Source organism: Ornithodoros turicata, chromosome 10 (assembly GCF_037126465.1).
Source record: "Ornithodoros turicata isolate Travis chromosome 10, ASM3712646v1, whole genome shotgun sequence".
NCBI lineage: Eukaryota > Metazoa > Arthropoda > Arachnida > Ixodida > Argasidae > Ornithodoros > Ornithodoros turicata.
Window position 1 is genome coordinate 35025419 of NC_088210.1, and position 26675 is coordinate 35052093.

The 26675-nt window shown below is 46.5% G+C and overlaps 1 protein-coding gene across 1 annotated transcript in view; it reads right to left on the reverse strand.

Moving 5' to 3' along the window:
* Positions 1-393: 393 nt before the first annotated feature.
* Positions 394-26675, reverse strand: part of LOC135370025 (mediator of RNA polymerase II transcription subunit 13-like) — a 41183-nt gene continuing 14901 nt past the window's right edge. Inside the window, exons 6-29 of the mRNA XM_064603692.1 lie at positions 26321-26509; positions 25501-25689; positions 24995-25253; positions 24266-24824; positions 23582-23943; positions 21904-22204; positions 21236-21526; positions 19544-19640; positions 19270-19448; positions 18499-18830; positions 17983-18301; positions 14880-15116; positions 13335-13643; positions 12995-13258; positions 11243-11558; positions 9939-10094; positions 9551-9870; positions 8470-8661; positions 7460-7680; positions 6032-6485; positions 4618-4857; positions 4390-4554; positions 3447-3565; positions 394-3379 (exon numbers count right to left, since the gene is read on the reverse strand). Coding sequence (XP_064459762.1) covers positions 3247-3379; positions 3447-3565; positions 4390-4554; positions 4618-4857; positions 6032-6485; positions 7460-7680; positions 8470-8661; positions 9551-9870; positions 9939-10094; positions 11243-11558; positions 12995-13258; positions 13335-13643; positions 14880-15116; positions 17983-18301; positions 18499-18830; positions 19270-19448; positions 19544-19640; positions 21236-21526; positions 21904-22204; positions 23582-23943; positions 24266-24824; positions 24995-25253; positions 25501-25689; positions 26321-26509 — 6203 coding nt within the window. The 3' untranslated portion in view covers positions 394-3246. The remainder of the gene's footprint in view (positions 3380-3446; positions 3566-4389; positions 4555-4617; positions 4858-6031; positions 6486-7459; positions 7681-8469; positions 8662-9550; positions 9871-9938; positions 10095-11242; positions 11559-12994; positions 13259-13334; positions 13644-14879; positions 15117-17982; positions 18302-18498; positions 18831-19269; positions 19449-19543; positions 19641-21235; positions 21527-21903; positions 22205-23581; positions 23944-24265; positions 24825-24994; positions 25254-25500; positions 25690-26320; positions 26510-26675) is intronic.

Here is a 26675-nt window from a genome sequence, read left to right on the forward strand (position 1 = left end):
TGCAGCCTGTGAGCGCCGTTCTTGAAGTCTATGAACAGCACAACAAAGAACTACCTGTACATGGCGTAGATGAGATAGGTAGCTAGTGAATTCACCGGGACACCCAGCGACATAGCGCATATTTTCAGGGTACATGGCTTTCATCACTGGCAAAACGGAAAGTTTTTAATCATCCCACGTAAAAATGTATATGCATGCGTGTCCACACTTTCTAAAACCTGAGTATGGCTATGGTTGCAGCATATTTATACTCTACCCTCTATGACGAGTGTCACTCGCAACATCCGGCAACCTTGATGCCAGTCAACGATTAGATGTCGAACACTGTTGAGCGCTCTCAAGGTTTTGCGGAACCCCGGTTGGGAACCGCTGCTGTAGAGGACCACACGTTGCTTAGATACAAGGATTTAATCAACATGTCTCATAAAAGTGTACAATCAAGACATTGCACAGCACAATGATTGGGCCATGTAAAAAGGGGTCTCAAATGAGCTAAGGCTGTACACAGTATCTATACAACAGTTCCTTCAAACCACCCGTCATCATATGTTCACACCAGAGAAGTGAATTCCATACATATATACATATATATCCTACTACAGTCTTTTCACATACATATGTATATATATATACTTTTTCATAATATTATGTACCACTGTAGTTGTATATATATATATATTTATATATATATATGTTCATATATAACAAGCTAAGTAGCTAAGGTTGCCTCTCTAACAAATTTCTGCAGAAAAATCGATACCAAAAAACGTGCACTTTGTGTTTTACCTGCTGTGCTGATTCTAGGCCCCATTAAAAGAACAATCTATGTACAGGAAAATAAATAAAGGACACAAAAATACATTCACCCCTCTGCCTTGACAGAGGCTTGCCACATATCATTACATTTGCCCCCTTTTCCTTAAATTAGAGAGTATGAATGAAAAACACACAACGTTGGATCATCTCCATCACCATGGCAACCAATGCCGACACATATTTACAGGATCTCTTGTGCTGGGGAGCTTAAAGTGTTTCAGTCCAAACACGCGTTTATATAACATATGTACACAATATAGATATACGCTTGGGTGCCAGATTTTGAGAAGCTGCGCCTCGTTGTCACGTAGTCTGTGGATTACTCGTGATATGTCAAATGCCGTCCTTTCTGTGTGTCACATAAAAGCATTGGGAACACCAGGGGGCCGACAGATAAAAATAAATTCCAGAGAATTTTTAGGATGTAAGTTGTCCACATAGCAAAATATCAGGAGGCGCTGCCACAATGTTTGCCTACATAATAAAACGACAAAGGTTATCCTAAGGCTGCATAAATTCCCAGAATTTCGAACCCTCGATGTGAAGTGGAATATATTGGGTGGGGGCCGCAACCCAGGAGGGGACAATTTTGCAACAATGAACTTACAAAAACCTTCATAAGCAACAGTAATTGTGCTGTCTATTATTGTAGTGCTATACAAATAGCAACAGTGGGACATACTTGAGGAAGTGAAAGATTGCACACTATTCCCTGTGTGGATCATCAAGAGAGACTCCCGCACTATCGAGAAAAACCAGGAAAGTGTCAATGGGAGGTTGACGTGTGTTTCATAACAACTATTTTGCGACGTCTCTGCAGATAGATTAGTGCAAACTTGTAAGCTATAAACAATTTACACACAAAGGGAATCACAACTAAGATTATCTAGAATTTGTGGAACAGATTAACTTCTCTGCAGGATTTTGCCATTTTGAACCCCTCAAAAGATCCCCCAACCTTCGAACCTTCCCTCAGCCATTACACGTGCCTGGGAGAAACTCACGTGCAAAGCTGCATAAACGTATTAAATTTGCAACTGCGATACCTATCCACTGCACGGTTCATGCTTTTTAAGAAAAGAATATATTTCTTAGATATTGAAAGATGAAACATTTCCTTCGGTAATGCAAAAGCATAATGAGCTGCCCCCAAAGATTCTCTGTACTGCCTCAGTGTTGCCAATGCTTTTCGAAGCATCATGGTATTGAAACAATGTTTGTAATGGTGATCTCTGTGGCTGTATTTGCATAAATCGCAGAGAGTTATAAAATGGTTCTCCAAAGTGAGAGCACGCCTGTTCTAGATGCAAGCTGGGGGGGAGGGGGATATTGCCAACCCACGGTGTTTTTAAATTTTCCTTTTTAGTGCGCATTGTCCTTAAAACAAGGAGTTTTTTTTTTGTTCCGGGATTGCTTCGCAGAACAAACTGTTCCACAAATTTCAATTACGAATAGTAGTTCAAAAACTGATTAGTCAAGGAACCCCCGAGTGACTGCAAACATGATCGTGCTGGATTGATTGGTTCAATAAGATACAGGCCTTGGGGGAAACTACCTTCTCACAATTACTGCACCCGTGAGGCTTCGATGCTCCGCTTAGTTAGCCCCATACTTGTTACAAAAAGTTTTAAAAAAGCACCCTCACATTTCTACAGATCATATAATTGATTCTAAAGCAAAAGCCATCTACACTGAATCATTCCGCCAGGGCCGTCGAGCTCAAATTAATGGAAGCCCACTCTACCGCCTCTCTTCATGAGAAAACATAGCGTTAAAATCAGCAGCACTGTAAGAACACTAAAAGCGAAAGAAAACAAATTTAGGGGCTCCAAGACACGTCTCCCACGTCTCGTAAAACGATCGCCATTTGCGTTGGGGTAAAATGAAATTTGTTAAAAGAAGAAATGCCTCCGGAGAATAAAATTTGAATGGCATCACAAAACTTCCCCCCCATGCCACTCCCAAATTTGGAATGACACCCTCGACTGCCACTCCAGCAGCATACCACCCACCTTGCAGCGAAGTCTGTCAATGTGACCGTGGCAACCGATTGGGCAGGACCCAAACTACGAACACAACTGGCAGTGCGTCACACTCGCAGACAACATTTGTTCTGGCTCCTCTAGAGTAATGGCTCCAATCTCCTTTTTCGAGAGTGCAACAGCAGTGACCGTCATGGTTTCCACACCATCACCCATTCAATCTTTCCCCCATAAAAGCAGATCTGTACACACCTCTTGAGTCACACCCAGGATTCATCACTCGCAGCACCATTAACTACCCTTTGTGCATACTTCTTCAGAGCTGCTCCTCGTTTTCATGATCAGTGCACCATCTTTTTCCCACGAGAGTAATGGCACCGACACGGAAAAGCTCATTTACCAAATGCCATTAATGTTCCTCAGCGATGGACTGCCAGGAAGGATGACCCTAAAGGAAGGTTTCCACGGCATGATAGAGTTTCATGAGGTTCTGCATATGCAGTGGCAAGCAGGACTGACGATCGTGAGTGTGAGGATTTAAGGCCAGCCACGAGAGAGTGTTGTACCCCTCGAGGACGTACCTGCAAAAAAGGGGGTCAGAGGGGGGTCATTCGTAGGTACTTTGCATATTCCATGTTTCACACTAACCTGAGCACGTCAGTGGTTAAGTTGGAGTCAAGGGGATGATAGTTTCGCAGATGAGGATTGCTGTGCAAGATGTCGTCATGATTCTGATGAACAGTAGGGCAGTGGAGCAGGAGAGCACTCTGCATAAAAACAGAGGGATCTTCAGTTTCAGGGTGATAATTTCGACAAACTGCCTTCACTTATACTGTGTGGAGGCCTCAAGGGGGATTCAACTATGGCAGTCGTCTATGTACAGGTGCTGCTCTTATGTTACAATCCATCAAGGACCAAGGACAACCTCTTTTTGTTTCATGTACTACTGTCCAGTCGTGTTCCATGGCTTCCTAGTATGAAGGCCACATATCAGCCCAAGCCTCCAAGGATAGGAACTAGCACTTCAAGCAGTGTTCCAATTTGAAAGAACAACAATCCATTCATAGAGGTGCTTCAGTTGGCTATTCACAGCTCATCCACTGCCTGATGAGAGCTGTTTGCTCGACGAGCTCCGTTCACTAATACAAAAAGTCAATCTACCGTACTGGAGTATATCAACGTTATTCGGCAAGATGGCAACCACACTGTGATTATGGATCGAGATGTCATTAATATTCTTGGGTGCACCGAAGCGCAGAATCAATCCAATGATAACAGCGAAGAACCCAGTGCTGCGACCCTCTAGGATGCACTGACAACTGCACTTTTAGAAAAAAGCAATATCGTTTGAGTAAGTGTTAAAGGAGGCCGAACGTGTACAATAACTCGATGCGAATGGCAGTTTCCAAAACAAACGCAGCTTCGACAGGCAACTTGTGGCTTGTCTAATCACACATTTTGTTTATACGAAACTGTTGCAGGAATGACACCACCATTCTATAGCCAATGTTTTTTAAGCCATTACACTGCCCCTGTAATAACACTTTTTGCCAGTAAAGGAGGAAACCTCTAATCAGGGAACAACATATACCTTGAGGAAGACTGGAGTGGAGTCTCTTAGGTGAGCGCAAGAAGCCCAGAACCACCGTGGCAAAAGTCCCGCCTTGGCTGTAGACACGTAATAGCCTAAAGCTAAGGGCTGTTGTAGAAGTTGCATAGGCTCTTCCTGCGAGTCCACGCCCATTCCGCCATTACCCTATGAGAAACATTATGGGAGTATATAGTAAAGAAATATAGGCTATAGGCCTGTCTAACGTACCCTGAGTGCGCCCGACTGGTGAAACGGGGACTGCCTTCCTCCTCCACCACCACCCAAGACGGGTGACCCAGGTGGTGAAGACCGCCTCGTTGGAGAGCAAGGGGCTTCGGGACTGTCCGTCCAGTTCAGGATGTCGTTGAAGTCATTGCCCACGGCAATGTCTTCCGTGAGGGACTTGAAGATCTCGTCGTCGTCCCCAAGAGGGTCAATGTGGTCCTGCTGAAAAGTTGCCTGCGAAGACTGCATCCAGAAGGAAAAGATTCATTTGTGACCTATACGCATTACCGTATTTACTAGGGGTGCGTGAATATTCCATATGTTGAATATGAATCTCGTTTAGAAAATTTTCAGTACGCGTATTAGGTTTGATTTGATTGGACAATTCGATACTTGTGGCTTTAGAACAAGTCGGTACAGTCGAGCCCGTTTATAGCGGTATTGATGGGAACGCAAAATCCGATCGCTATACATTTTTCGCGACATACATTTAAAATTTATTGTGAAATCGCCGGTTGGGATCGTGTCAACGAAGTAGAACGGTACAAGTACATACACTGCTGAACATGCACATTTGTCGAGAGCGCAAAATTATTTTAATTAGCTCTAAATTGACGCAGCTTTGTGTGGAAAGCCTTTCCAAGGACAATGTAACTGCCAGTACCACGTGAGGCTCAACACCTTTTGAGATCGGCGACTTCGTCTATTGCTTGCCCTCATCATTATTCTCACTATTGGAACTGCACTGATCATTAGAAAGCGACCTTGTCCCCGGATAATTCACAGACAAGTCTGAGTGGCAACACGCAACTGTCTGCTAGTTCACAGTATTTAATGCGCAAATCGCCGGTGACGGCGGAGTGTAATGCTTGCCATCAAATTCTCCAAACACCAGCAAAGTACCACATCTCTGTTGCACAACCATATTGAACTACACCCTAGTATCTTAAAAGAGATAGTTGTGAACATGATGGGAGGTCTCCCAGCCATCACATTTATCATATTGTTACGGGTGTCCTTAACTAGCTATGCTATTGGACCCCTATCGTGGTGTTTGTGCATTGCGTTTTTAATTGAATCGAATAAAGCGTCACATATACTATAAAGCCAAAGGTGCTGCTGTCACATGAGAGAACAGCAGCTTTGACGCGAAAGATAGCTGACAGACCTGCCATTAGTCATTATATGTCGTATTTGTTCTACGCGATACTCGAAGTAAAATATTCGATTCGTATTTGACATTTTTTCTCTCTGCACAGTCCTAATATTTTCTCCAAACTCACGTTTGGTCATGCACTGAGCGTGGCATCTAACAGATCATAGGTCCCAGAAGAACAGTTTAACTGCTCAGGAGAGCTCTATTACTCGTTCGTTTTAAGCCAACATTCTCCGCTTTCACGAGCGAGAATGTGCTCACCTGAGTCGTAGCGGACGTCGGAAAGACCAAGATGTGCGTGGCAGAGGCATCTTGCGGAGTGCTCAGGTCACACGAGTGGCAGGCAGAGCTGAAACGTTCATCTGGTGTGTAACAGTCATGGAAGAGACGGAGAGCTCCGTCGGGCTCCAGTGACACGAGGCACGCAGAGAGCACGCAGGGACCCGCTGCAGGGGGCGCTGCTGCAGCTCCACTACTCACTGCACCACCCGTAGCACCACACTGATTACACAGCTCCCTCAGTCGCCTGGAATATCGCAACAACGAGCGACGTCCAAGGAGCGCGGCCCACTCGCGCAGTTCGCCATGGCCCACACGGCCTACACGGCCCACAACCAATCGCCATGGATGGCTACCACTTGATGCAACTTCCAGAACCCATTCCAGAAGCTTGTGAAGGCCCACGCGTCGTGCTGATGCTTTCTTGCGCCGAGTTCTGAGCATAGAAAAGTCTCTATTAGATCAATGTCCTGTATAAACAGTGCAAAGGTGTTGGTGCCAGTATTCTAACCTAGACCCTCCTGATTTCCGGTCAGGGATGCAGTGCAATTCAGTCTCCCACATTCAGCACATCTACTAAGGCTCATTCATACCTATTGCAACAACCCTAACATGAGATGCCTAATTTTCGTGTCAGTTGTATCAACTCCCCCGCTTAGTCCTTCATCAGCAATTTTGTCACAATTTTGTAACTGTTTTAAGACACAAAATGAACTATGATTAGACCCTCGTGGTTGTATTTCAGGAGCATTTTAGATGAACATGAGATGCTGAATGCACATTGCTTGGCATGCTCCTGTATTGGTGACTGAATATATGCAGTTTGTCAAGTTCAGTCAAAATGGGTTTCACCTGGTTTAACCCTATAACATAAGGCTCAAACTATGATGTGAAGAACAATGAACAAAGAATTTAGATGTTATAGTTATTGGACTGGAGGAATGCAGATTGATGAAATCAAAAAATGTTTACATAATATGTGTCAATGAAAAGCCTGTGCTAGGTGAAATGGATGAAACCTGAGATAACTGATATTGATATTGTTGTCAACATCTTGTATCCTCACTACAGTCTTTTATTTAGGGGGTTCTGGATTCATTCGGAAAACATACGCCAGTTTAGAGATGTTCACATCACCGGGCAATCGTGGCACAGATGTCGTTGCAAGCTCTGCGACATAGCGGTAAACGGAGGTTTTAGTTACTTTTGTGAGTACGTCGTTTCACAGCAACTGCTTTTTCTCCGAATTTTAGATATTAACTCGGGAGCTAAATGACTCAGAATTCTCGGGAAGTAATAAACTCTGAAAAACACTCTCCGAATATGCCCAAATATAAATTTGGAAAACCCCAAACTCTACTTATATTTTATCGTACATAGTAATTCCCAGTGACAAAGCCTCGCACTCACCGGTTTGGAATCTCAACATTTATGGTGCAATTGTGGAGGAGGTCTCCACGGTCGTTGGACACGGAAGCCAGGAGCCAACGCTGGTCCTCGGTCAGACAGTAGGCACAGAATAGGATTCCACTCTTTTCCATACGGTCCCCAAACATTTCACCAAGCTCCGTCTGCTTATCCTTGTGAGGGGCCAGCACAAATGGGGGGCTCCACACTTTCAGGGGAGCATTCTGTGGGCAAGAGCATTTTTTGGAGGTCATCATAAATTATTTACCATATTTACTCACATACTAGACGCACCCCCACATACCGCTACTTTTTTGTTCCCCACATATTAACTGACAAAAGCTGGGAAGGTGACATGGCTGTCGATACAAACAGTTTGTGGGTAAATTGTTCAGGCACGGGACATGATAACCTCCCAACATCAAGTACTTGGTCCACACTTGATGGAATGGAAGACGATTTGCTGTGGGAGAATCGCGACAGTCGATGAAAATTCGTGGAGATATAGGAATGAAATGGGAGTTAAGTGTACCTTAAGTACTGGGTTCCAGTTTTTCTCCACACTGAATGCACCCCCTGAATGCCGCAATGTTTCTGGGTAAAAAATCCACGTCCCACACACAAGTAAGTACGGTATATGCCATCCAAGAGGACATTTTACAAATTATTTTGGCCGTTTCCCCAAACTTCCAATGGACAAAAGCGAACCATAATTTCACTCAATGGCTGCTGGTACAACTTGGTTATATCTGGACATTCACCTTATCCATCAATAATGGGTGACCACTTTTCGAGGTGAGAACTGCGCGTGACATAAATGACAGAGATACGGGGCTCTTATAAGCGACTCGAACTACTCGTGCAATGCAGCAAACACCAATGACTTTAAAGTAACCTATCGTTTATTCTTATCTCTCCCGCAATAGTTTTACCTTATTTAGTTTAAATTTATCTTTTAAAAATGTTGCGGTATAAAGCCCTAAAAAAATGATAGGCACAAAAAGTTGACTAACAGGTTTGTTCTTGAGGAATTCATCCTGAGCAGCCGCAGGTCCAAATCCAGTGAGGGATTTCACGTTGGATTGGTGCAATAGCAGCCTGGTGCACTGGTAAAACACAGATAATGCCAGTGCTCGCAGCTGCTCGTGCCTTCGACTGCGGTCCGCACCTTTTCCCTGGCGCAGTATCCAGTCCAATGTCACAACCTACAAAGTAACACGGTATAATGCTCTCAGGACTATTTCACAGAAAAGAGGTTAATCGTGGAAAGCTACGCAGCTGTCAACAGTGTTGTGCATGTTGTGTTGCTCTTCTAAGCTACCAGTGATGGGCGAAATATGTACCTGAAAATTGGCTAGTGCCTGTTGTAGTACATAATTGCATAAATGTGTCATCCTGCACCACCGGAAGTTCATACGGTAAGCAGGGAGCGCGCTATGTACGTAAATGTGGGGCTATTTTTCCTGCACACACCCTCTATATATATTTCTCAGTACTTGTACTTCACTTGAAGAACATTTCCATTTGTGTACTTTGTACCGTACTTGAATACTTCAATTCTTTTCTTCAGTACTTTCTCTTCAAGTACTCATGCCCAATTGGCAATGCAAACACAAAACTCTGAAAATATCTGCAAATAATTTCTAAAAAGGGTGCTTAGCTCCTGTTGGCTTGCGCCTCTTGTCTGAGAAGCTAGTCTCCTTCGTTCAGAGACCAGCACTTTTTCTGCACACATCCTGTAAGCATAACTTGCATATATTTGGTACTTGAAGTGTTTCCCATCACTGACCTGGAGGCACTGAGCTTCACTCAGAAAGGATACATAAGGCATTGTTTGTGTCCAGTTGTAAATACTAACATATCGGAGGAATGTGTGGATATAAACCCAAAGTCCAGTATCTTACTAAACTTTGTCTCTGTACTGAGCAGTGTGTAAACTTTTCGACAATGTGTTGACAAATATCGGCGAATAATATTTAAAAAAGTGTCCCGTTGGCTTGTGTCTCTTGTCTGAGAAGCTAGTCTCCTTCGTTCCAGCAGCAAACTGGCAAGCTTATTCTCTCCCAAACAATATTTTGGGAAAAGAAGCTATACCTGTGTATGGGTATTGCTCTGTAGATGTTGTGGCAGACAGCGCTGAATCTGGGTGAAGCAGCGGTGCAGTCCTGCAGCCGCCAACCGCAGCATTTGGGGGTCAGATGAGCCCGTCGTAAACGGTTCCACGAGATACACAACCAGTACAGGGGGAGGTCCTTCCTCCTCACTCTCATCTGCTCCCAACAAAGTCGTGCTCGAAGGAGCTGAGTGTGTGGGGGGCGCTGACACGTTGTTGCAGTTGCTTCCACTCGCTTGTGACCCACACTGGTTGTTCGTTCCTCCGCTAGAGGGTGTTGAGATGGTTTCTTGCGAGGAGTCTGCAATGTCAGATGACAAATGAGACAGATGACATTTTAAAACTTGCACCTTTGGAAATGTTTTTTACCAGATTCCAGCTTGGGTGTGGGAGCCCCATCTTGGCTGCCCCCTTCGGGTGTTGCAGGTGGCCTGGGAGATGCTGCAGGGCCCTTGTCCTGGCTTTTAGAGCTCGGAGGAGGGTCAAGGAGGCCCCTGTCTAGCGTTTGTGTAGCCAGATGGGGACCTACGAGGCATTCATTTATTTAGTAGGGCCGCACGAATACTCCACTTTTCCAATATTTTGATATTCGAATTCGATTTCTTATTTTAGAATTTCCTATTTGTGGCTTTCGAATATTCAATATTCCTAGAGCACATACGAGTCTCATACCTAACCAAAATGCAGCAGGCTTCCAATGGTAGACTGTGTGCAAAACAGGCGACACTGAAAGCATTCAGCACCACGTGTTCAACACGCCAGCGTGATATATCAACATATATCAACAATCGCAACGTCTTCACACCAGCATGTGTTCGGCACCAGTTACCACACGGGACACTCCAAAACCAGAAATTCCCCGTACGTTATGAATGAATAGTACTTCAGCAATATTCATTTTAAAAAGATTTGGAATAGGATTTGTAGAAATAAGGGGTATAGGCAAGAAACAGGATTAGTTGTTGAGTGAGCAGCGCCCGAATTGTTCCCAACTGCTTCCGTGCTATCGCTATCGACATCACTACTTTCGCGTTCTCCATGCTTGTTGTGCGGTTGTGTCGTACCTTCAAAAGTTTCTTCTCCATGTCATTTCGGAGTACTCACTTCATCTAGAGTCTGTAATGTAAACGTCATCCGAGGACACGCACGATCAGAGCTCGGACAGGAAGAGCGCCTTATGCCTAGTGTCAAATGCCATTTAATTTCCCTATTGTTTCTTGGGACCTACGATTATGAAGATGGCACAGCCCAGGCAGTGCAAAGCATTGACGCTGGAACAAAAGTTTTCAAAGGTTTGAGATTGTAGTGGCCCAACGCCATCGTCACCATTATCTTCTTGACCTGGCGCGAGCTGCAGAGCCTTCGGCCCGATCACGTGTCATTAAACCAGCTCTCGTTAGTTCTGGCACCATGAAGTTGTCTCGTCTCCTTCGAGATCCTTTTTTTCCTTCTTCTTTTCAGATTTTTCAAGTGTTATTTTATGTAATTGCGATTCTGTTGCAAAAGTAAATTTACTGAAATGTATAACATTTAAAATTTTTGAATTTTGCATATCTTGAAACCCTTCTCATCTCGAATTCCCTTCCGATTTTTAAGACTCTGAGTTAACGCAGGTTTGCCCTTTGTATGTGAGGAAACAATGTCTGGAATAAACAAAAAAAAAATCATCTCACCTAGCTGCTGTTGGCAGGCCCTCGCGTACATCCTCAGCCCATTTGCGACAGGATTCTCCCCCAGAGATGCAAACCAGTCGTCCAAAGGAGCAGCGTTCTCTTCCTCCGCCGTGCACCGCCCCACGCGAAGCATTCCATCACGGAGGAGTCCCCCCCGGGAGAGTGGACAGTGGCGGCCAAGATTGAGTGCCTGATAGGTGGCGCTCAGCTCTTGAAAGAAAGTCTTCACACTGGAGACAGCCATTTCGCTGTCGGGAAGAACCACCACGTATGCCACATCCCGTGATGGAGAGTATGGTTCTAAGAGGAGCTTGTCCTACATGTGCAAGGAATGGACACTTTCAGTACACATTTTATTTGGAACACAAATTCCAATTTCGAATATCAAACCAATATCTCACACTATTCAAATGCTATTCGCAACCTATTTTTCAGTATTCGAAATTTTCATTTCTTCTTCATCCCCTTTTCCCTGTCTAGGGCTACCATTCCGTTGCCATATGTACTAGCTTGGCTGCGCCCTAGCCCTTCTACCTCTAACGTTTTTACCTAATGTCCTCGTTCACCAAAAACATGGTGTGGATCTGTAATAGTTCACCATTCATGCTGGACCTACATGGATTTTGTTATTTCGACAAAGTCGTGGATTACACACTGTTCCTGCTTCTCGCGTTCTCTCTGGTGTTCATCAGCGTGAGCTGCTGTCACTGCTAGCCTTTCCCGCACCTGACTTCAGCTTTAGGTGCCTTTGGGACGCAACGTGTTCTTGGAAGCGGTCGTACGGCTTTCTGTCTGGTTCCAGTGATTTCAATTAGTGCAGTACTTGCAACAAAGCAACACGGTTGCCGCTACGGCAGATGAAGTCGAAGGAGTTGAAGGCGCGCCAGATCTACTCTTTTGGTGCCTCACTAGTACTTCAAAGTCCGGATATCCGCAGCCCAGTCCTCAGCAGACTTGTTTTGACGTCCCATTTCATTCATTCTTTGCTACGAGTGTCAAAGTAATCCCTACTCGCTACTTTCGGTTTCCACGCCTCCGCGTTTACCAGCAACCAGAGACTCATGCCGTCGTTCGTTGGTTGTGCCAATTTCAACAGCCGCTCTCAAAACCGCTTGAAACATTCTTGCATAGTTGCAGACTGCAGACTTCATCAACAAGTGGCACTGGATTCAGAGATTTTTGTTTTTCCCTTCGTCCCAAATTGCCATTTCGCGGGTATTAATCGAGTTTAACCCGAAAATGGCGAGCCTCAATTCGAGGTGGAGATTTGCGGAATAAACGGGTGAAACTCAAAAACCTCAGGCCCTATATGCATGACAGAGACTTCTCTGGAAACCACGCTTCGGCAAAACTCACTCACGCTCGATGTGGCAAATGAGCTGAGCATGAGTGAGCAAAAGGAAAGCTTAGCAGGAAGTGAGTGAACATGAGTGAGCAAACGAGACTATGAGCATGAGCAAAATTCACTCATGAGAATGCTCATTCATGCCCAATATGGTGGATGAGCCGAGCATGAATGTGCACGGAGTGAGTGAGCATGAGTGAGCAGCAGTCACAAGTGAGGGCATACCTCTGCCTAGTACACACTCAGATATGAATGTATCTTACATAAACATACACAGCAATAGATAGGTGGGGTACCAGCACATATCCTGCACAACAACACTGTACAGACATCCTGGCGCTGCTACATGGTTTCTTGTTGCACAAAACCTGCACCCAACCCATTTACTGGCACAAAATGCAACTGACCCAGTACTGGAGAGCAAATGGTGAGAGGGCCAACCAATCCCGGTCATATCCAACCAGGAGAGAAGGAATAGGCTGGGGTTCACACTGGTCCTCCGTTCCTCGACCGGCCAGACGGTGAAACTGCCGCCACGTCAGGGGACCTGCCACCCGGTAGGTCACCTCCCAAAGACCCTGATTGCGCTTTTTGTGCACCGCATCTTGCAGCAGGGGCTGCAGTGTCCGCAGGAGTCCCACGGCCACCGCGCTGCTCGACGGACACCTCGCCTGGACGCATAATGTGAATGGAGGTTTCACGACAAGCACCACTCATATGCTGCTCCATCGAGGAGAGCACACTTACCTGTAAGTAGGGCCATTGGTGTAGACACGACGCTCTGAGCAATTCCTCAGACGGTCGGTGTGGAGGATCGTGAGGACCACGAGAGAGGGACGCTTCCAAGGCAGATGCTGCCACCTCACAACCATCCAAAGCAGGTAACAGAGCCGTTCCCCTCGGGGCACACGCCCCACTCGATGTGAGCCCCACGGGGGGCAGAGCAGCCAGGCGCTCTGCGCCTTGGTCTAAGGCCTTGTGCAATAGTGAACATGCCGAGATGGACATGCCGGAACACTGAGTCTGTACATATTCCAGGAGGCTGGCTTCTTCCACCTATAAAAGTCAAGAGAAGTATGTATGGACGTATGAGTAGGTCGTAGACTTGCTCAAGAATCGCAAAAGTTAGCTGTTAGCCTCTTTTTGCGTTTGTCCATGGCAAAGCTGACAGCATTTGAAGCTTCTTTGGTTACTTTCAAAAAGAAGACTCTTAAAACGAGAGAAAGAATGCGAGGCGTTTGGCTATAAATTTGGACTGTCGATTCATTATTTCTTTTTATCGCTAGAATTTGAAAAATTAGTCGACGACATTACCGTATTTGCACGATTCTAACACACACTTTTTTCACTCAAAATATCTGCTCACGATCACATGCTTGTTACAAACAAAAACAGAAGTCCATAGAACAAGATTAGGAGCTTGGTGAAAGTTGGCTAGCCACACAGACATAAACACCACTTCATTGCGACCATCACATAATCAAGTTTTTTTGTTTTTGTTGCTGCGTTTACAATTTACAAGTTTCAAATGCGCTTCATGCACGTGGTTTTCTTCCATGTGGGAAGAGAATGTGCGTGCAACGACGTTTGGCTGCCGAGCTATGGCAGCGGTGAGCACACTTCACGCTGGTGTTGAACATGCTCTACTTTTGACATCGATCTCAGTAGCTCAGTTGGTAACATGTTGGTTTGCTGAGCTCAAGATCCCGGCCCCGATCCCGGCCAAGGACAGTAGCAATGTGGGGGAGGTAAACATTGCTTATAGCACCGTGTGTCCATAAACCCAAAATTATCCGCAGACACACCCGGCGGCACATGCAGCAGGTCGCCACAGAAATACGCCGATACAGCTTACGTATGGATCTACTCCAATTATCTTACTACTTTCGATGTTGCACAAGAGCGCTTATATGCGTTAGTACACACAGAAGAACAAGAAAGGTAGCAGACTAGTTGATATGCCACTCAGCTCTGCGCCTTCGGACATCGCGGGTCATAAGTCAAGAAATAAAAGCAGTTTCACTACGAAGCGAAGCTGATGGTGCGGGGACCAACAACAGAATCCAGCGTTGTTGCATATCCCATGGAGCTGGAAATGCGCGTGCGTTACTGAAGCAGTCGAATCGGCACTGGTTTCTAAACTTTCGGGTGTCACGTAAGCATGCGCATTACGGGGCCAATTAGAATTGAGCAAATATGGTACATTGGATCTGAGGGTGTTGTCCCAATTGTTCTTTCTTCTGGCCCAGAGTATTTTCATCTTCCAGAAACTAATAGGAGAAGAGGCGAGACCTTTAAGGCGTGCAGAGCAGCCGGAGGCAGCACTGTTGGCCTGTTGAGGAGCTTTGGACGTGCGGGTGCCTCATAAGGAATCCCAGTAATATCAACTTCATCTTCATAGAAGAGACCTGTCCGGTGGGCATGGTGTCTGTTGACCACGGCGGAGAAACCGCACGTGCACTTGTACTGAGGTTCATCGCTGGCCGTTGGCACCAATGATGTGGGAAGGTACACTCCCACATCTGCTCCCTGTGCAAGAGAAAGCAACATGTACCAACATTTTCCAAGCATCTTTTGTTGTACCCAAATTGACAAAATTTCAAGAGCAACGTGAGCGTGTATATGCGGGAAAATCTCCATAATATAATTATACAATGTTTTAAGGTCCACACCGGAAAAACCTTCTGTACAATGTATGAACAGGCATGGCCACATCACTCGTGCCGAAAACTGTACTCCACGGCTAGGCAGTCTCTCTATTTCCGGGTACATTGTCGCTGGCAATGCTAGCCAGATTGGTTACGTGCCGATGAGAAATCACCGCACGTACAAGCACCACAAGTAGAGGCTTAAATCTCTTTCATTCTAGCAGTGGTTACGACACATTGTTACAGTAAAACCTGCACACAAAGATCCCTGGTGCAACGATATACCCCGTAGAACGATCGTTTTTTTTTTTCTGTTAGCATCAAAATATACATTGCCACTATGAAGAATGGTGCTTTCTCATGGACCAACTGTTGCAGCGTACTCTCTCGCATTGTACCCTTTGCGAATTGTAGGTCACTGCGGGAACGTAATGCCAGGAGGATGTACCCTTTTTCGTCGCACACTTTCGGTATGGAAGCCTCGCACGGGAATTCAAGGTTCCCTTCGGAACCTCGTCAGTCCGCCGTCATTTCTGCTCCTGCTTCCTGCCTTGACGCATTATCGGTATCTCAGTCAACGATGGCGACCCAGTCGAAGAAACGGAAAGTGATAGTACTCAAAATGTGGAGTTGGGCTTGTTGGTTGGGGAAAGTGATAGACTTGGATGTTAAGTTAACGATCATCACTGTGGAACAAGGATGCCGTCCCATCTTGCAAAAGTACGGCCTATCGCAGTTCACGGTGTCAACAATCTTAAGGACGGAGAAGAAACCGCAAAAAGCAGCAGCTGGTGACAGCGCAAGTACAAAGCGCAAAATGATCCGAGAGCGTGCGCCCGAAAAAGTTGAAAATGCACGTGTAAGCACGCTTCATGCTGATGACGTTCTCAAGAATTTTATCGTGGAGCAGGGAATGCCTGCTCAATACGTCGCCCGCCTCGACACAGTTGAACGTGTCTACAACTGCAAATAAAAACAATCGGAGCTAACAAGATATTTTCACCCACTTTCGTCGCGTCGCTTGCGGGATAATGCGCAGCGAGCGACTTCCGTAGGATGGCGCTGAGCGAGGTCAGCCCTCCAGCAGCGATATCCCTCCCGTAACAATTAAATTAGTAATAATCACCGCTATCGTTACACGCGGGGCTCACGGCACTTGTGGCGGCCTGATGGTAAATGTAAACTATTTCATTGTATCGCGGATCTTGATGTATCGTGTTTCAGTCTAACAAGGTTTGACTGTACAGTATTGTTAGTGAAAGTCCTCTCAAAATCATTCGTTCAACTGGAGAAATGCAGGAAGAACTCGTATCAGAAAACCTTTCTGCGCAGATCACTGGCAGTCGCGATACTATGATTCAAAAAGAAACTGACCGACTACTTGATACGAGTGAAAAACCCACGTCAATACTTACGTCAGGTAAAATACCTGTAGTAAGAATGCAGATGGTACGTTATGGTACTATGTGCAGTGGAACACTTACATGGTGTAGAAACACATCAAGTTTGGTTTGACTGTAACAGTTCCCGAGCAAAACATTTACTCTACGAGTTATTTTTAGGTGCGCGCGAAAAATGCCAAATACCGAATTAATATCAAATATTCGCGCAAATTTTACAATATATGCCTTCCGCACTAGCAGTTCGCAATTTGTAGACCGTGGCTGTAGCGTAATTTTTATGCCATTAACTGAAACAAGCGAGACATCTTGACCATCTGTGGGAAGCCCCTATACTGATACATGATAGTGTTTCCAGCTTTTCAGCTGAGTCTACATTTACTGCGGAAATTATATTGATTTCAAAATTTGATACTACGCAGTGGCACGTTATACAGATGAGGCTGTAATAGTTTCGAACATTCGGAGGTCACTCGTGAAACAAACAGATTGGTGTCCTGCCTCAGCTTTGTCACGAGCATCATCTAGCTTCTTTGCTTTAGTGTGTACATCTCGCCTGGAGATGTTGCACTGCTGAAATTTTGAATCTAAGGAATGTCGTTAAGGCACCCTTTTGATCCTGAGCACAAGCATTATCTAAGAGTTAACTTTTTCGAGGCAACCTCCCAAAACCACGCATCACATGAAAATTCCCCGCTGGCACCACTAAAGTGCACGCTGGAAGGACGAAGTATACGCAAGTAACTCGGGCTAATGTTATCTCACGCTAAACAATGGTCTGCCCGTGTTGCGTTGGTCCTGCAGCATCGGAAATTTCGTAAAGCAGGCTTCACTTCATGCAGGGATGCATCAGGTGAAGCCCACTATCGGGGTGGTGTCGATCATATTCGCGGAATATGGACACGCACATGCAAAGGAGCATCAAGTCGCAGGACGGCATCATCGAATATCATCCGCAGTACATTCCTTCATTGCCTCGCTACTGCTTCGGGTGTTTAATTGTCCTACCACAGCACATGCGCTGCTTCGTTGTTCATTTACATTCTGATCGCTGTTTATTATCTTAAGGTGTCGCTGCATCAAATATTTCGAGCGCACTTACTAAATATAACATAAAGTACCAAACGATGATCTCATTTAATTTCTGTTCCGAGACATTGCAGTGTAAAGCAATTGTGATGAACGCATAAATTGTAGCACACTTTACTCGATCATAGTGGGACATGCATTACCAAAGCAACGTGAACGGTCGGGAAGACGCAGTACAACCCGGACAAGTGATCTATGCTCATACTTAAGAAGACATTTGCTCCACGTCACGGAAAAAGCTACTGTTGTGAAACCCACCTTAATGTTCATGTTGCAGACGCAGATGGTGCAAGATGAGAAGTTGTGGTCCCGGAAGATTTCCAGCAGAGAATCCGACAAGAGAAGGTTAACGAGAACAGGGTCTGCCTCTGGCAGGGGCAGGGCCCCTTCAAGCATGCCACTGTGGGCCATGGGACCCACAGCACCTTGTCGACTGCCATATGGGTGGTGGTTGTAGTCCATCGGGTAGCTTCCCCCTTGCATATTTTGAGGGCCCCCCAGAGGTGCTCCCCTTGGGTCCATCATGGGCCCAGGATAGCAGCCTCGTTCGTCCAGCAATTGCATTGGGACGTGGTGACTGCAGCCAAAACACTCGTGAGTATTACATCATTTGGGCATTACAATGTTCATTGCACGTATCAGTAGCCAGGAAACCTTTGGCAGGCTATTAATACTGCTCCATTCAATATAGGTCAACACACAACTGGTGTCCACTCAACGCGAGAAGGTGCAAATTTACCCAATACTGAGGTATATACGAGTAATTTCCCTCACCTAGGGTGCCGATCCACTATGCCATGGTGCATTCCGGAACCCATCATCATCCCAGAAGGTGACAACAAGTGCCCTTGTTGTTGCACCGGATGACCGACAGCAGGATGATAGTGTGGGAGGGACTGCCTCTGCTGAGCCAGTAGGGGTGGACCCTGATTTGTAGGGGTAATGGGTCTGGTTGCTGCTATGTGCTGTTGCCATGTGGGCTTGTAAGAACACTCCAGTGGGGGCAGTGGAGGTAAGGAGGCACTGGGAAGGTTCCCCATGGGCGCATAGCGTGATGAACTCACAAACTTTTGCACTGTGGGAGGTTTGTAGACGTAGGACCAGTCCTGAAATCGGGACACCAGGGTCAGAAGAAAAAAAGGCCACCAAACCAGGGTGCATTGTTGTGGCGAACATGTATTCATACACCCTGTGGAACAGAACAGTAGTAGCGTCAGATTGCGTCGAGAGGGGTGATTATGGGAAGGCCCATAGGCTTATAGGCTGGCACAGAAGCTATACTGTCCATGTGGTACGCCCAATGATGAACTTACTAGATAAAACATGGAGCACAGACGAAATTCGTAATAGACACCCCATTGGAGGTGACTGCTTTGTGTGGGCATAATGTGACATCAGTATGGAAGTTTCCCACTAATAGGAAAGCACGACGCAAGTTTAAAAAATGTGTGACCTAATGTGCGTGCATGTTATTATGCATAAATGAAGCCCAGATAGATAATGAAAGATAAAGAAATGCTAGACCGCATATAAAAAGTAACTTACCCTGGCACCTTCAAAACTGGGGCTGCCATAGTTAAGGTAGTCCGAGCCCCTTCCAAAGAACTGGTCCAAGCCGTCTCCGAGAGAGAGATCCGGAACTCCCACTGGGCCAGACGGTGAGGGAGCAGCATTGTGCTCCAGTGAAGGTGGGGTAGGAAACATGCGTGTCAGTTCTGCTGCCCCTGACCAGAGAAAAAGTCAGGAAGATACTGAGTCAACTGAGTACAGTAACCCCCAGTGTAATGTGGATTCAGCACCCAGAATACACATAACCTACCCAGGATTCCAGCAGTGGCACTGTTCTTGGACTTGGTCACATGATCATCGTTCACTCCGGTGAGCTTGGTCGAGCTAGGCGTGGAAGGGGCCTGAAACTGATAGAAGCATCGTGGTAACACAACGGTGGTGCAGCAGCGACCCAGGCTGTCACACGGGTAGCCTTCAATGACCATTCAAGCCAACAGCCATTGAACCACGGACGTGTATAAAGGCCATTAATGGGACCTGCTTATACATGGTGCTCCACGAAACATTATGTTCTGCCCTGTCTCTCTGAATCCCTGTTCCTCTCTATCACACAACCCGTGCAATACTGAGATTTACAAAATGGGGTTTTCTGTGACATACATACACTGCCCCATTCCTATGGGTTTTCCACGATTCCACGTAAATTTGCTGAACCCGGAATTCATCGCAGAACACTTCATTTTGCACGAATTTCGCAGGATCCCTTCTGTTGCTCGAAATTCTGCGGAAATCTGATTGGGTCAAAGGGCGCGATTGGCGCGGTGTAGACAGTTATGACGTTATGCAGCGTCTCAGGAGAAGTAGTGCACACTCACGCAAAAGAGTGTTAGATTAATGATGGTGCTGCGCACGCTCTCAACTGCTCCAAGGTACATGCGTATTTATGCATATATTTTGTGCCATCGCATAATTTGCGCAATCCTAGGTTCGCACAAAAAATAACAAGAAAACAAAAATTGCATAATTTACGCACCCACATTTTTGAGAGCGTCTATCCGGCACGCGCATCACAGCGACCGTAGCAATTGCTTTTCGCAACGCTGTCAGTGCTACCAATGTTACTGCTGATTTTTTGTTTCATTTGTGCACACTTTCAAGTGATGGATGATACTGTCATTAGAACTAAAAAAACACGGAAAGAAACGCTGGACAAACAAACTTTGACAAAGCTTACAGCACAACATGACGAAGGTGGCAAACATAGCGTGCTTTCGGTTGTCAAGTGCGACTAGCATAGTCGTCAAGCATCATGTCGACGTATTTCACCGGTATATGAGCGGTAGTGGGCTGGAATTTTGCCTCCCGATCGTCGGCGGTTGTCCGGTATTTGGATACTTGTTTCGTGCTTGCGCAATGCAGTGATAACGTCAATATCGGCTCCACAAAGAGCCTTTATGACTGGCATACTAAAAAAATTTAAAATTTTGCGTCGTTTGAATATCGTAACGAATGTTCCCACGCAATTTGTGCACCCCCAACGCTTCAGACATGTAGGGGGAGAAAAAGTGCACAAATTATGCGAGTAAATACAGTAATTGGGTTTTGAAATGGAATGAGGGTGCTTGCTCAGAATTTGGCATCTATTATGATCAAGTTTGTCAATTCCTATAAATTCTGTAGATGCTGAAAAATCTTTCAGCCGGTATAAAATTATTGTAGGCTACAGACGGTATTCGCTGTCAGAAGAAAACACAAGATGTCATGTAATGCTGAGCCACAACAGCGCTTTGAATCTGTAATTTGATGACTTCTAAATTTTTTTTTTTGTTCCCACATTATCCAAGAAAATAAAGTGTTTCCTGTTTCAAGAAGTCGTTGACTCCTTTCTAACACGGAAAATAGCGGAATATTTAATTTGTCGCAGCAGAAAAGAAGGGGCCTTAGGAATGGTACGTACCCCATTTGCACATTCAACAGCAAGAAAAACATTAAAGAGCCTCACGGGATCGTCTCCACTTTCATCGGACGATGAGGTGTCGAAAATGTTCTCCAGGTCGCAGTCTGTCACCTTCAGGTCCTCCACGCGGGTGAACCCGGGGTGCCTCGGCGTTGGGGGTGATGTCACCCCCACCAGCTCCCCTGGAGCAGCACCACCAACTCCTCCCTTTGCCCCTTCCTTGCCATCCTTGCCAGTGTCCCCCGTTACCACGGCCGTGGCACCGCCGTTGGAACCGGGAGTCAGGATGCCCCCGAGTTCTGAGCACGTATCTGCACAGTCTTTTTTGTCTTCCTCCTGAAATTTTTACGCGCCTGGTGTAAATTTTGACGTTGGGAGCACATGGCTAAGTTCGCTTTGCTAGAGATCAATTTAAAGAATGGCGAGAAAAAAGCCAGCTTTTGTCGCCGAAACTAGTTCTGCCTGTCATCATCCACACTCAACGCGTGACAGATAACTTTTTTTTTTTTTTCATTTGTGCATGCTGAGCTATCAGATGGGAACAGCTTCAAACTCCCTTTTTGCCCATAAAGTGCTCGTTGAGACGTCTGAACACGATTGAAGCGAATCAAATTTACTCGAGTGAAATGGATCGTGCATCTCCGCAGTAAATGGAACAAATTACGCGAAAGACCTTTTCTGCAAAGTTCAGCGACTGAGTGACACTGATGTACCTTGATGGGCAAAGCATCAGGACGGCGCACCGCAGTCACGGCCGGAGAAACACTGCCTCCTGATGTCTCCGCTGTTGCCGCTGCTGTTGCTGCTGCCAAGCCTTCCTCGTCGAAGTCATCCAAGAACTCGTACGGGTCTTTGTTGGAGGCTTTGCAGCCAAACTGGGTGTCACCCGCAGCTACGCCGGACTCCGAAAGTTCGGCCCTCCTGTAAACGTGAGACGAGTACGGCCCGTAGGTGTCGCCGGCGTGGGCTCTTCTTGGGGGACCAATGTGCGCCCTCTTGCTCGGAGGCAATTCCCTGATGAGAAACAATGTTAACAAATTTTCAAATTATTTTTCTCACGTCCTCTACGCAACAGTAAGCAGAATGATGCGCTAGTTACGTGCCAGCGCATTCAAACGACTCTACTACGAGCCAAAGGAAAAACTGCGCAATGCGAGAAAATGGAACGAAGAACGCATTAAAAAATCGCGGGACGGCTACGCAAATATCAGTGACAGCACTGGGGTTTGGGCCGTCATTCTATCCATCCAATTCAAGCTGGAGCAGCGCGTGCCGAGTCAACGGCAGCTCTGCAAGATCATTCTTGAACCACAAGCGATCGCACACTGAGCAACTCTCCCTGAATTGCCTAGTGAAGCCCTCTGTGACTCCTTTGGTTTGTGTTTGCCTCTGCTTCGGCCGTACACACTGCAGTGTCTTTACGTCTATGTTGCTTTGCCTCAGCTTCAGCGGCATGCACGTTGGGATCCTGACGTCACACTCTCGTTACCTGCCTAAGCTGCACGACGAACTGGGTCTTCGCGAGCTCTCCTCTTCCGTTCGTATTCTCGTGCCTGCTGCAAAGCTCGTGCTTCAGCAGGACATATATATATATATGTATCTCCATGGCGTCTGAAGCAGAATCACTAAGGGCCTTTTTTTTTACTCAAGCACCACCGCTAACATTGTCCTCGGCGTCGTTTTTCGCTTTTCCTTCTGCGGACGACTCCGACGCCACAATCTCGGGGAAATGAGACACTAACAGCTGTAGCTGGAAAAGCTACATAATACGAGAGCATCAAAGTTTCACAGTCAAAGTTTCTGTCAAGCCTCATTGGCTCTGTGAAGCACTTCCTTCGAGAAATTATGTATAAAGGAAAACCCTCATCATCTTCTCTCAATTTGTAACATTGCCTCTTGTTGAGTAATTCGACGGTTTTGAGCGATCACTCGTACGCTCAAAACAACCGCGTCGAGCAAGTCCCGGCGCACTAGGTCAGGACACCTGTCACATCATTAGCAAATAAGGGTGACAACACTAATAAGCTGCATTTCTGTGCATCTACAATAAACGAAGCAAGATTTCTACTCATACATGACATATCCTATCCCAGTAGGTCCGTGTTTCAAAACTGTCTGCTCTGGCTGGCTCAAGCAGAAGACATTGAGCAAACACTGGGGCAAAGGGGCCATCGAGGTGGCCCCTTATAAATCTGGGTTGCATTGGCAGCTGCATCTTTGGTTTATACAAGATGCTTAGAAAACTTTAGAACACATCTCCTGGTATGAAAAGAAAAAAAAAAGATTCACGCTAATCTTCTTGAAATTGCAACAACGTGGTGCCTTAGAAAAATCACGAAAATTTAAAAAGCAACCAAAGCGGATTATTTGTGCCACACCAAGAGAACTCACCATGTCGGTGCGACTACAGTACTGTAGTCATACAATAGACCGCTGGAGCCCTGATTGTCCACCAAATCGTCCACCACTTCGTGGGACCCTGTCGGCAAGGCTGGTCTCTTGAGACCGCTTCTGGACGTTGGGGCAGTCGGTTGGGTTGACTGCATCGTGGTAGGTGTGAGAGCAACGGCTCCTGACGGCAGTGCTGACGGGGTGCTGGGAGGCTCTTCTGTACCTCCAGTGGCTGGCACGGGCTGCGGTGCCGGGGTGGCAGCTGTCGAAGAAGAGGAGCCCCAAGTATTTCCTCCGGGAGAGCAGGATGGGGGAGCTTCCAGAGAGGGCTTCGTGTCCAGGAGCGACGCGGGGGACATGAGCTTTGGAACAACAAATGGAAAATGAGACCACACTTTACGTGGTTCGAGAAAAAAAGAAACATTTCATTCATCAAGCTGCCAATCAGGGGTCCCCATGCAGAATATTTTTGTTGCATCACATATTGTCATTGCACAATCAAATCCAAAATCATATCGATTCAAGTTGCAGCAAGGGAACACAAACAGGTACGAGTGCAAGGGTGCAGGCGAGCTGGTACATCGTAAAAACGACGATAAAACACGCGTCGTGTCTTTTTTTCTGTTCCGTGTCTCCGGTTTTATCGTCATTTTTACAGAACACAAACAGGACGTCCGCAATTACCTGCTCAGCAGCTAGCTTCTCCTTGTCGCCGGCTTGCACTGCAGGACTCGCCACCGTTCCCAATGGCGTCCTCGGTCCAAGAGGCGTTCTGGGAGCAGCGGGACCACCCTCTTGAGGCCCTGCGCACGCCACACTGTCTTCCCTGGGAGGAGGATGAGGTGACAGAGTCGGCATAGCAGGGTCCGCAGCTGCTGAGAGCTGCGATGCTGGACCTCCTTCATGGAGAAGCAACGGGGTACCCGGGTGCGACACTGACCCCACGGACGACGGTGGTGCAAGTGGGACCTGCAACTGTGGAAGACCGCCACCCGGTGTGTGTGCCGTGCCCACCTTCGTAGGGGGATGTGGTGGCGGCACGAGAGATTCGTAGTCGACGGGCATGTTCGGTACTGGGCTCCGCCGGTGAAACGGGGTTGATGCGCCGGGCGTTGCCGGTCCCCCACTGGTACGTTTCAGGGGGGGTTGTTGCGACGTCGAGTTGCTCGTTTTATCCGGACTGCTTTTTTTATTGGAGCTGCTCGGTACGGGAGACACGGCACTTGTCTTGCTACGGGTGCACCTTCAAGGAAAATTGGCACAATTGCAATTGGAGCTCGAACACGTGGAGAAATCGAGAGCAACTGATCAAGTTTATACGGGCATTTTTTTTTTCCCCTCCTTTACCCGTTCCACTCAGTGTACCACGTAAGCAACAAAGCGCAGAACATCGAGCACTGCAACTTAATGTACCTGAAGCAAGTGCACTGTCCGAGACTGCATGGCTCCACAAAGTCCCAGCATCCTCCTGAATCACCGTCCGTATCTGTAACATCAGCTGGACCACGTGTTGCATCCTGCCAGGCTGATTCTTTCACCTTCATAGCCGTCAACGGTGGAGGCGAAAGGAGCGACATGTATACAGCACGGTCCCCGCTGTCCAACGTTGTACCCGAGCGTAACGCCGCGCCATATGCCGGGTTGCAGGGGGAGGTTGGAGGTGTAAGCACCCCTGAAAGTGACGCAAAAAGTATGTAAAAAAGAAAAAAAACGTCACTAGCACATGAGGTTAGCCTTACAGGAGCATGAGGCAGTCGAAAATGTCTCTTATTTTGTCAAGTAGTGTACAAAAAGCATCTACGAAAAATACTTTGGCTCAACAAGGTTTTGTTACGGTGTAATTCCATTCCACAGTCAAATTTGTTACTCCTGCCTCAGCACCTACCCGCTGGAGCAAAAAAAAAAAGAAATACGCTTACCGGTAAGCAAACCTGTTTGTGGAACAGGCTTGATCCCTGGGTAAGGAGGGGGCCCAGACCGGTACTGGGATGGGTGGGAGCAGTTGTATGGAGGAGCGGGACCCGGTGGCGGTGGAGGCTGTCGCACAACAGCTTCGTCCGTTTCCACAACAAACACGTACGCAGACGGGTAACGTAGTTTCACGCCACCTGAAAGAGAACTTGATTGTATTGGTTGTTCCCCTTGAGTGCAATTTTGTACAACAGAGAAGGTGGCATCGTGTCGGAAGAAATTATTTTACCTCTCCCTAGTTGTTTGTTGTTTAACGGGGGCTCTTAAGACATTAAAGGTGCAGTAGAGGCCCAATCTCGGAAAACACTAGCCTGAGCCCTTGGTACTCTTACTTCACATTGTCACATTTTTTTTAACGAAATTAAAATCGCCGTCAAAATGGTCAACAGCTGCGCATTGCTCGTCAAACAACACTGCTCTCCAGCATCGGGGTGTTGGCGCTTTTAATCATGATCCACTGAACCGACCAATTTTTAACCCTCTTTCAAACTACATTGCATGCAGACAACACTGGGTCCAAAACAAAATAAGTTGACTACTAAGAGCAGCAAATCAGTCATTGTTTGATCACTTGGGCATCATTTCTCACCAGACATGACATCGAGCCATCTTACCGCAATTTTTCTAGCAAATTAAAAATAGGTTTTCTCCGTCACACGTACAACTTGTGATTTACAAGTAACAAGCTGTTAACCTTCGCCTGTCTACTGTTTTAAGGTACCTTCCAGACCCGAGATGTATTTCGACCAAAACATTGCGGGAACATACCAACAACGACCTCCACCGCACTGGGCAGGGAATCTTCCTCCGAGGCATCGGTGGCTCCCCACTGGGATGGATTAGGAAGAGGAAAGAATTGGCTCCATTCAGCCAACATAGCCTGTGTGGCTCCCCCATCTGTCTCCTTGAAACCCTGACCCGTCAGGATGCCAGCCATGCCAAACGGACCCAGGATCACTGGAGATAAACAGTTTTTTTCCCATAAGTGCTCCGTACTTGCGCAGCAAACAAACATAAATCGAGAAATTACCCGTCAAAAAGAAGTCGTTACGAGTCAAGTTACCGTGTGAAAAACGTAACTAAGTTAATAACCAAGTTCTTCAGCATGAAATGTAAATCGCAG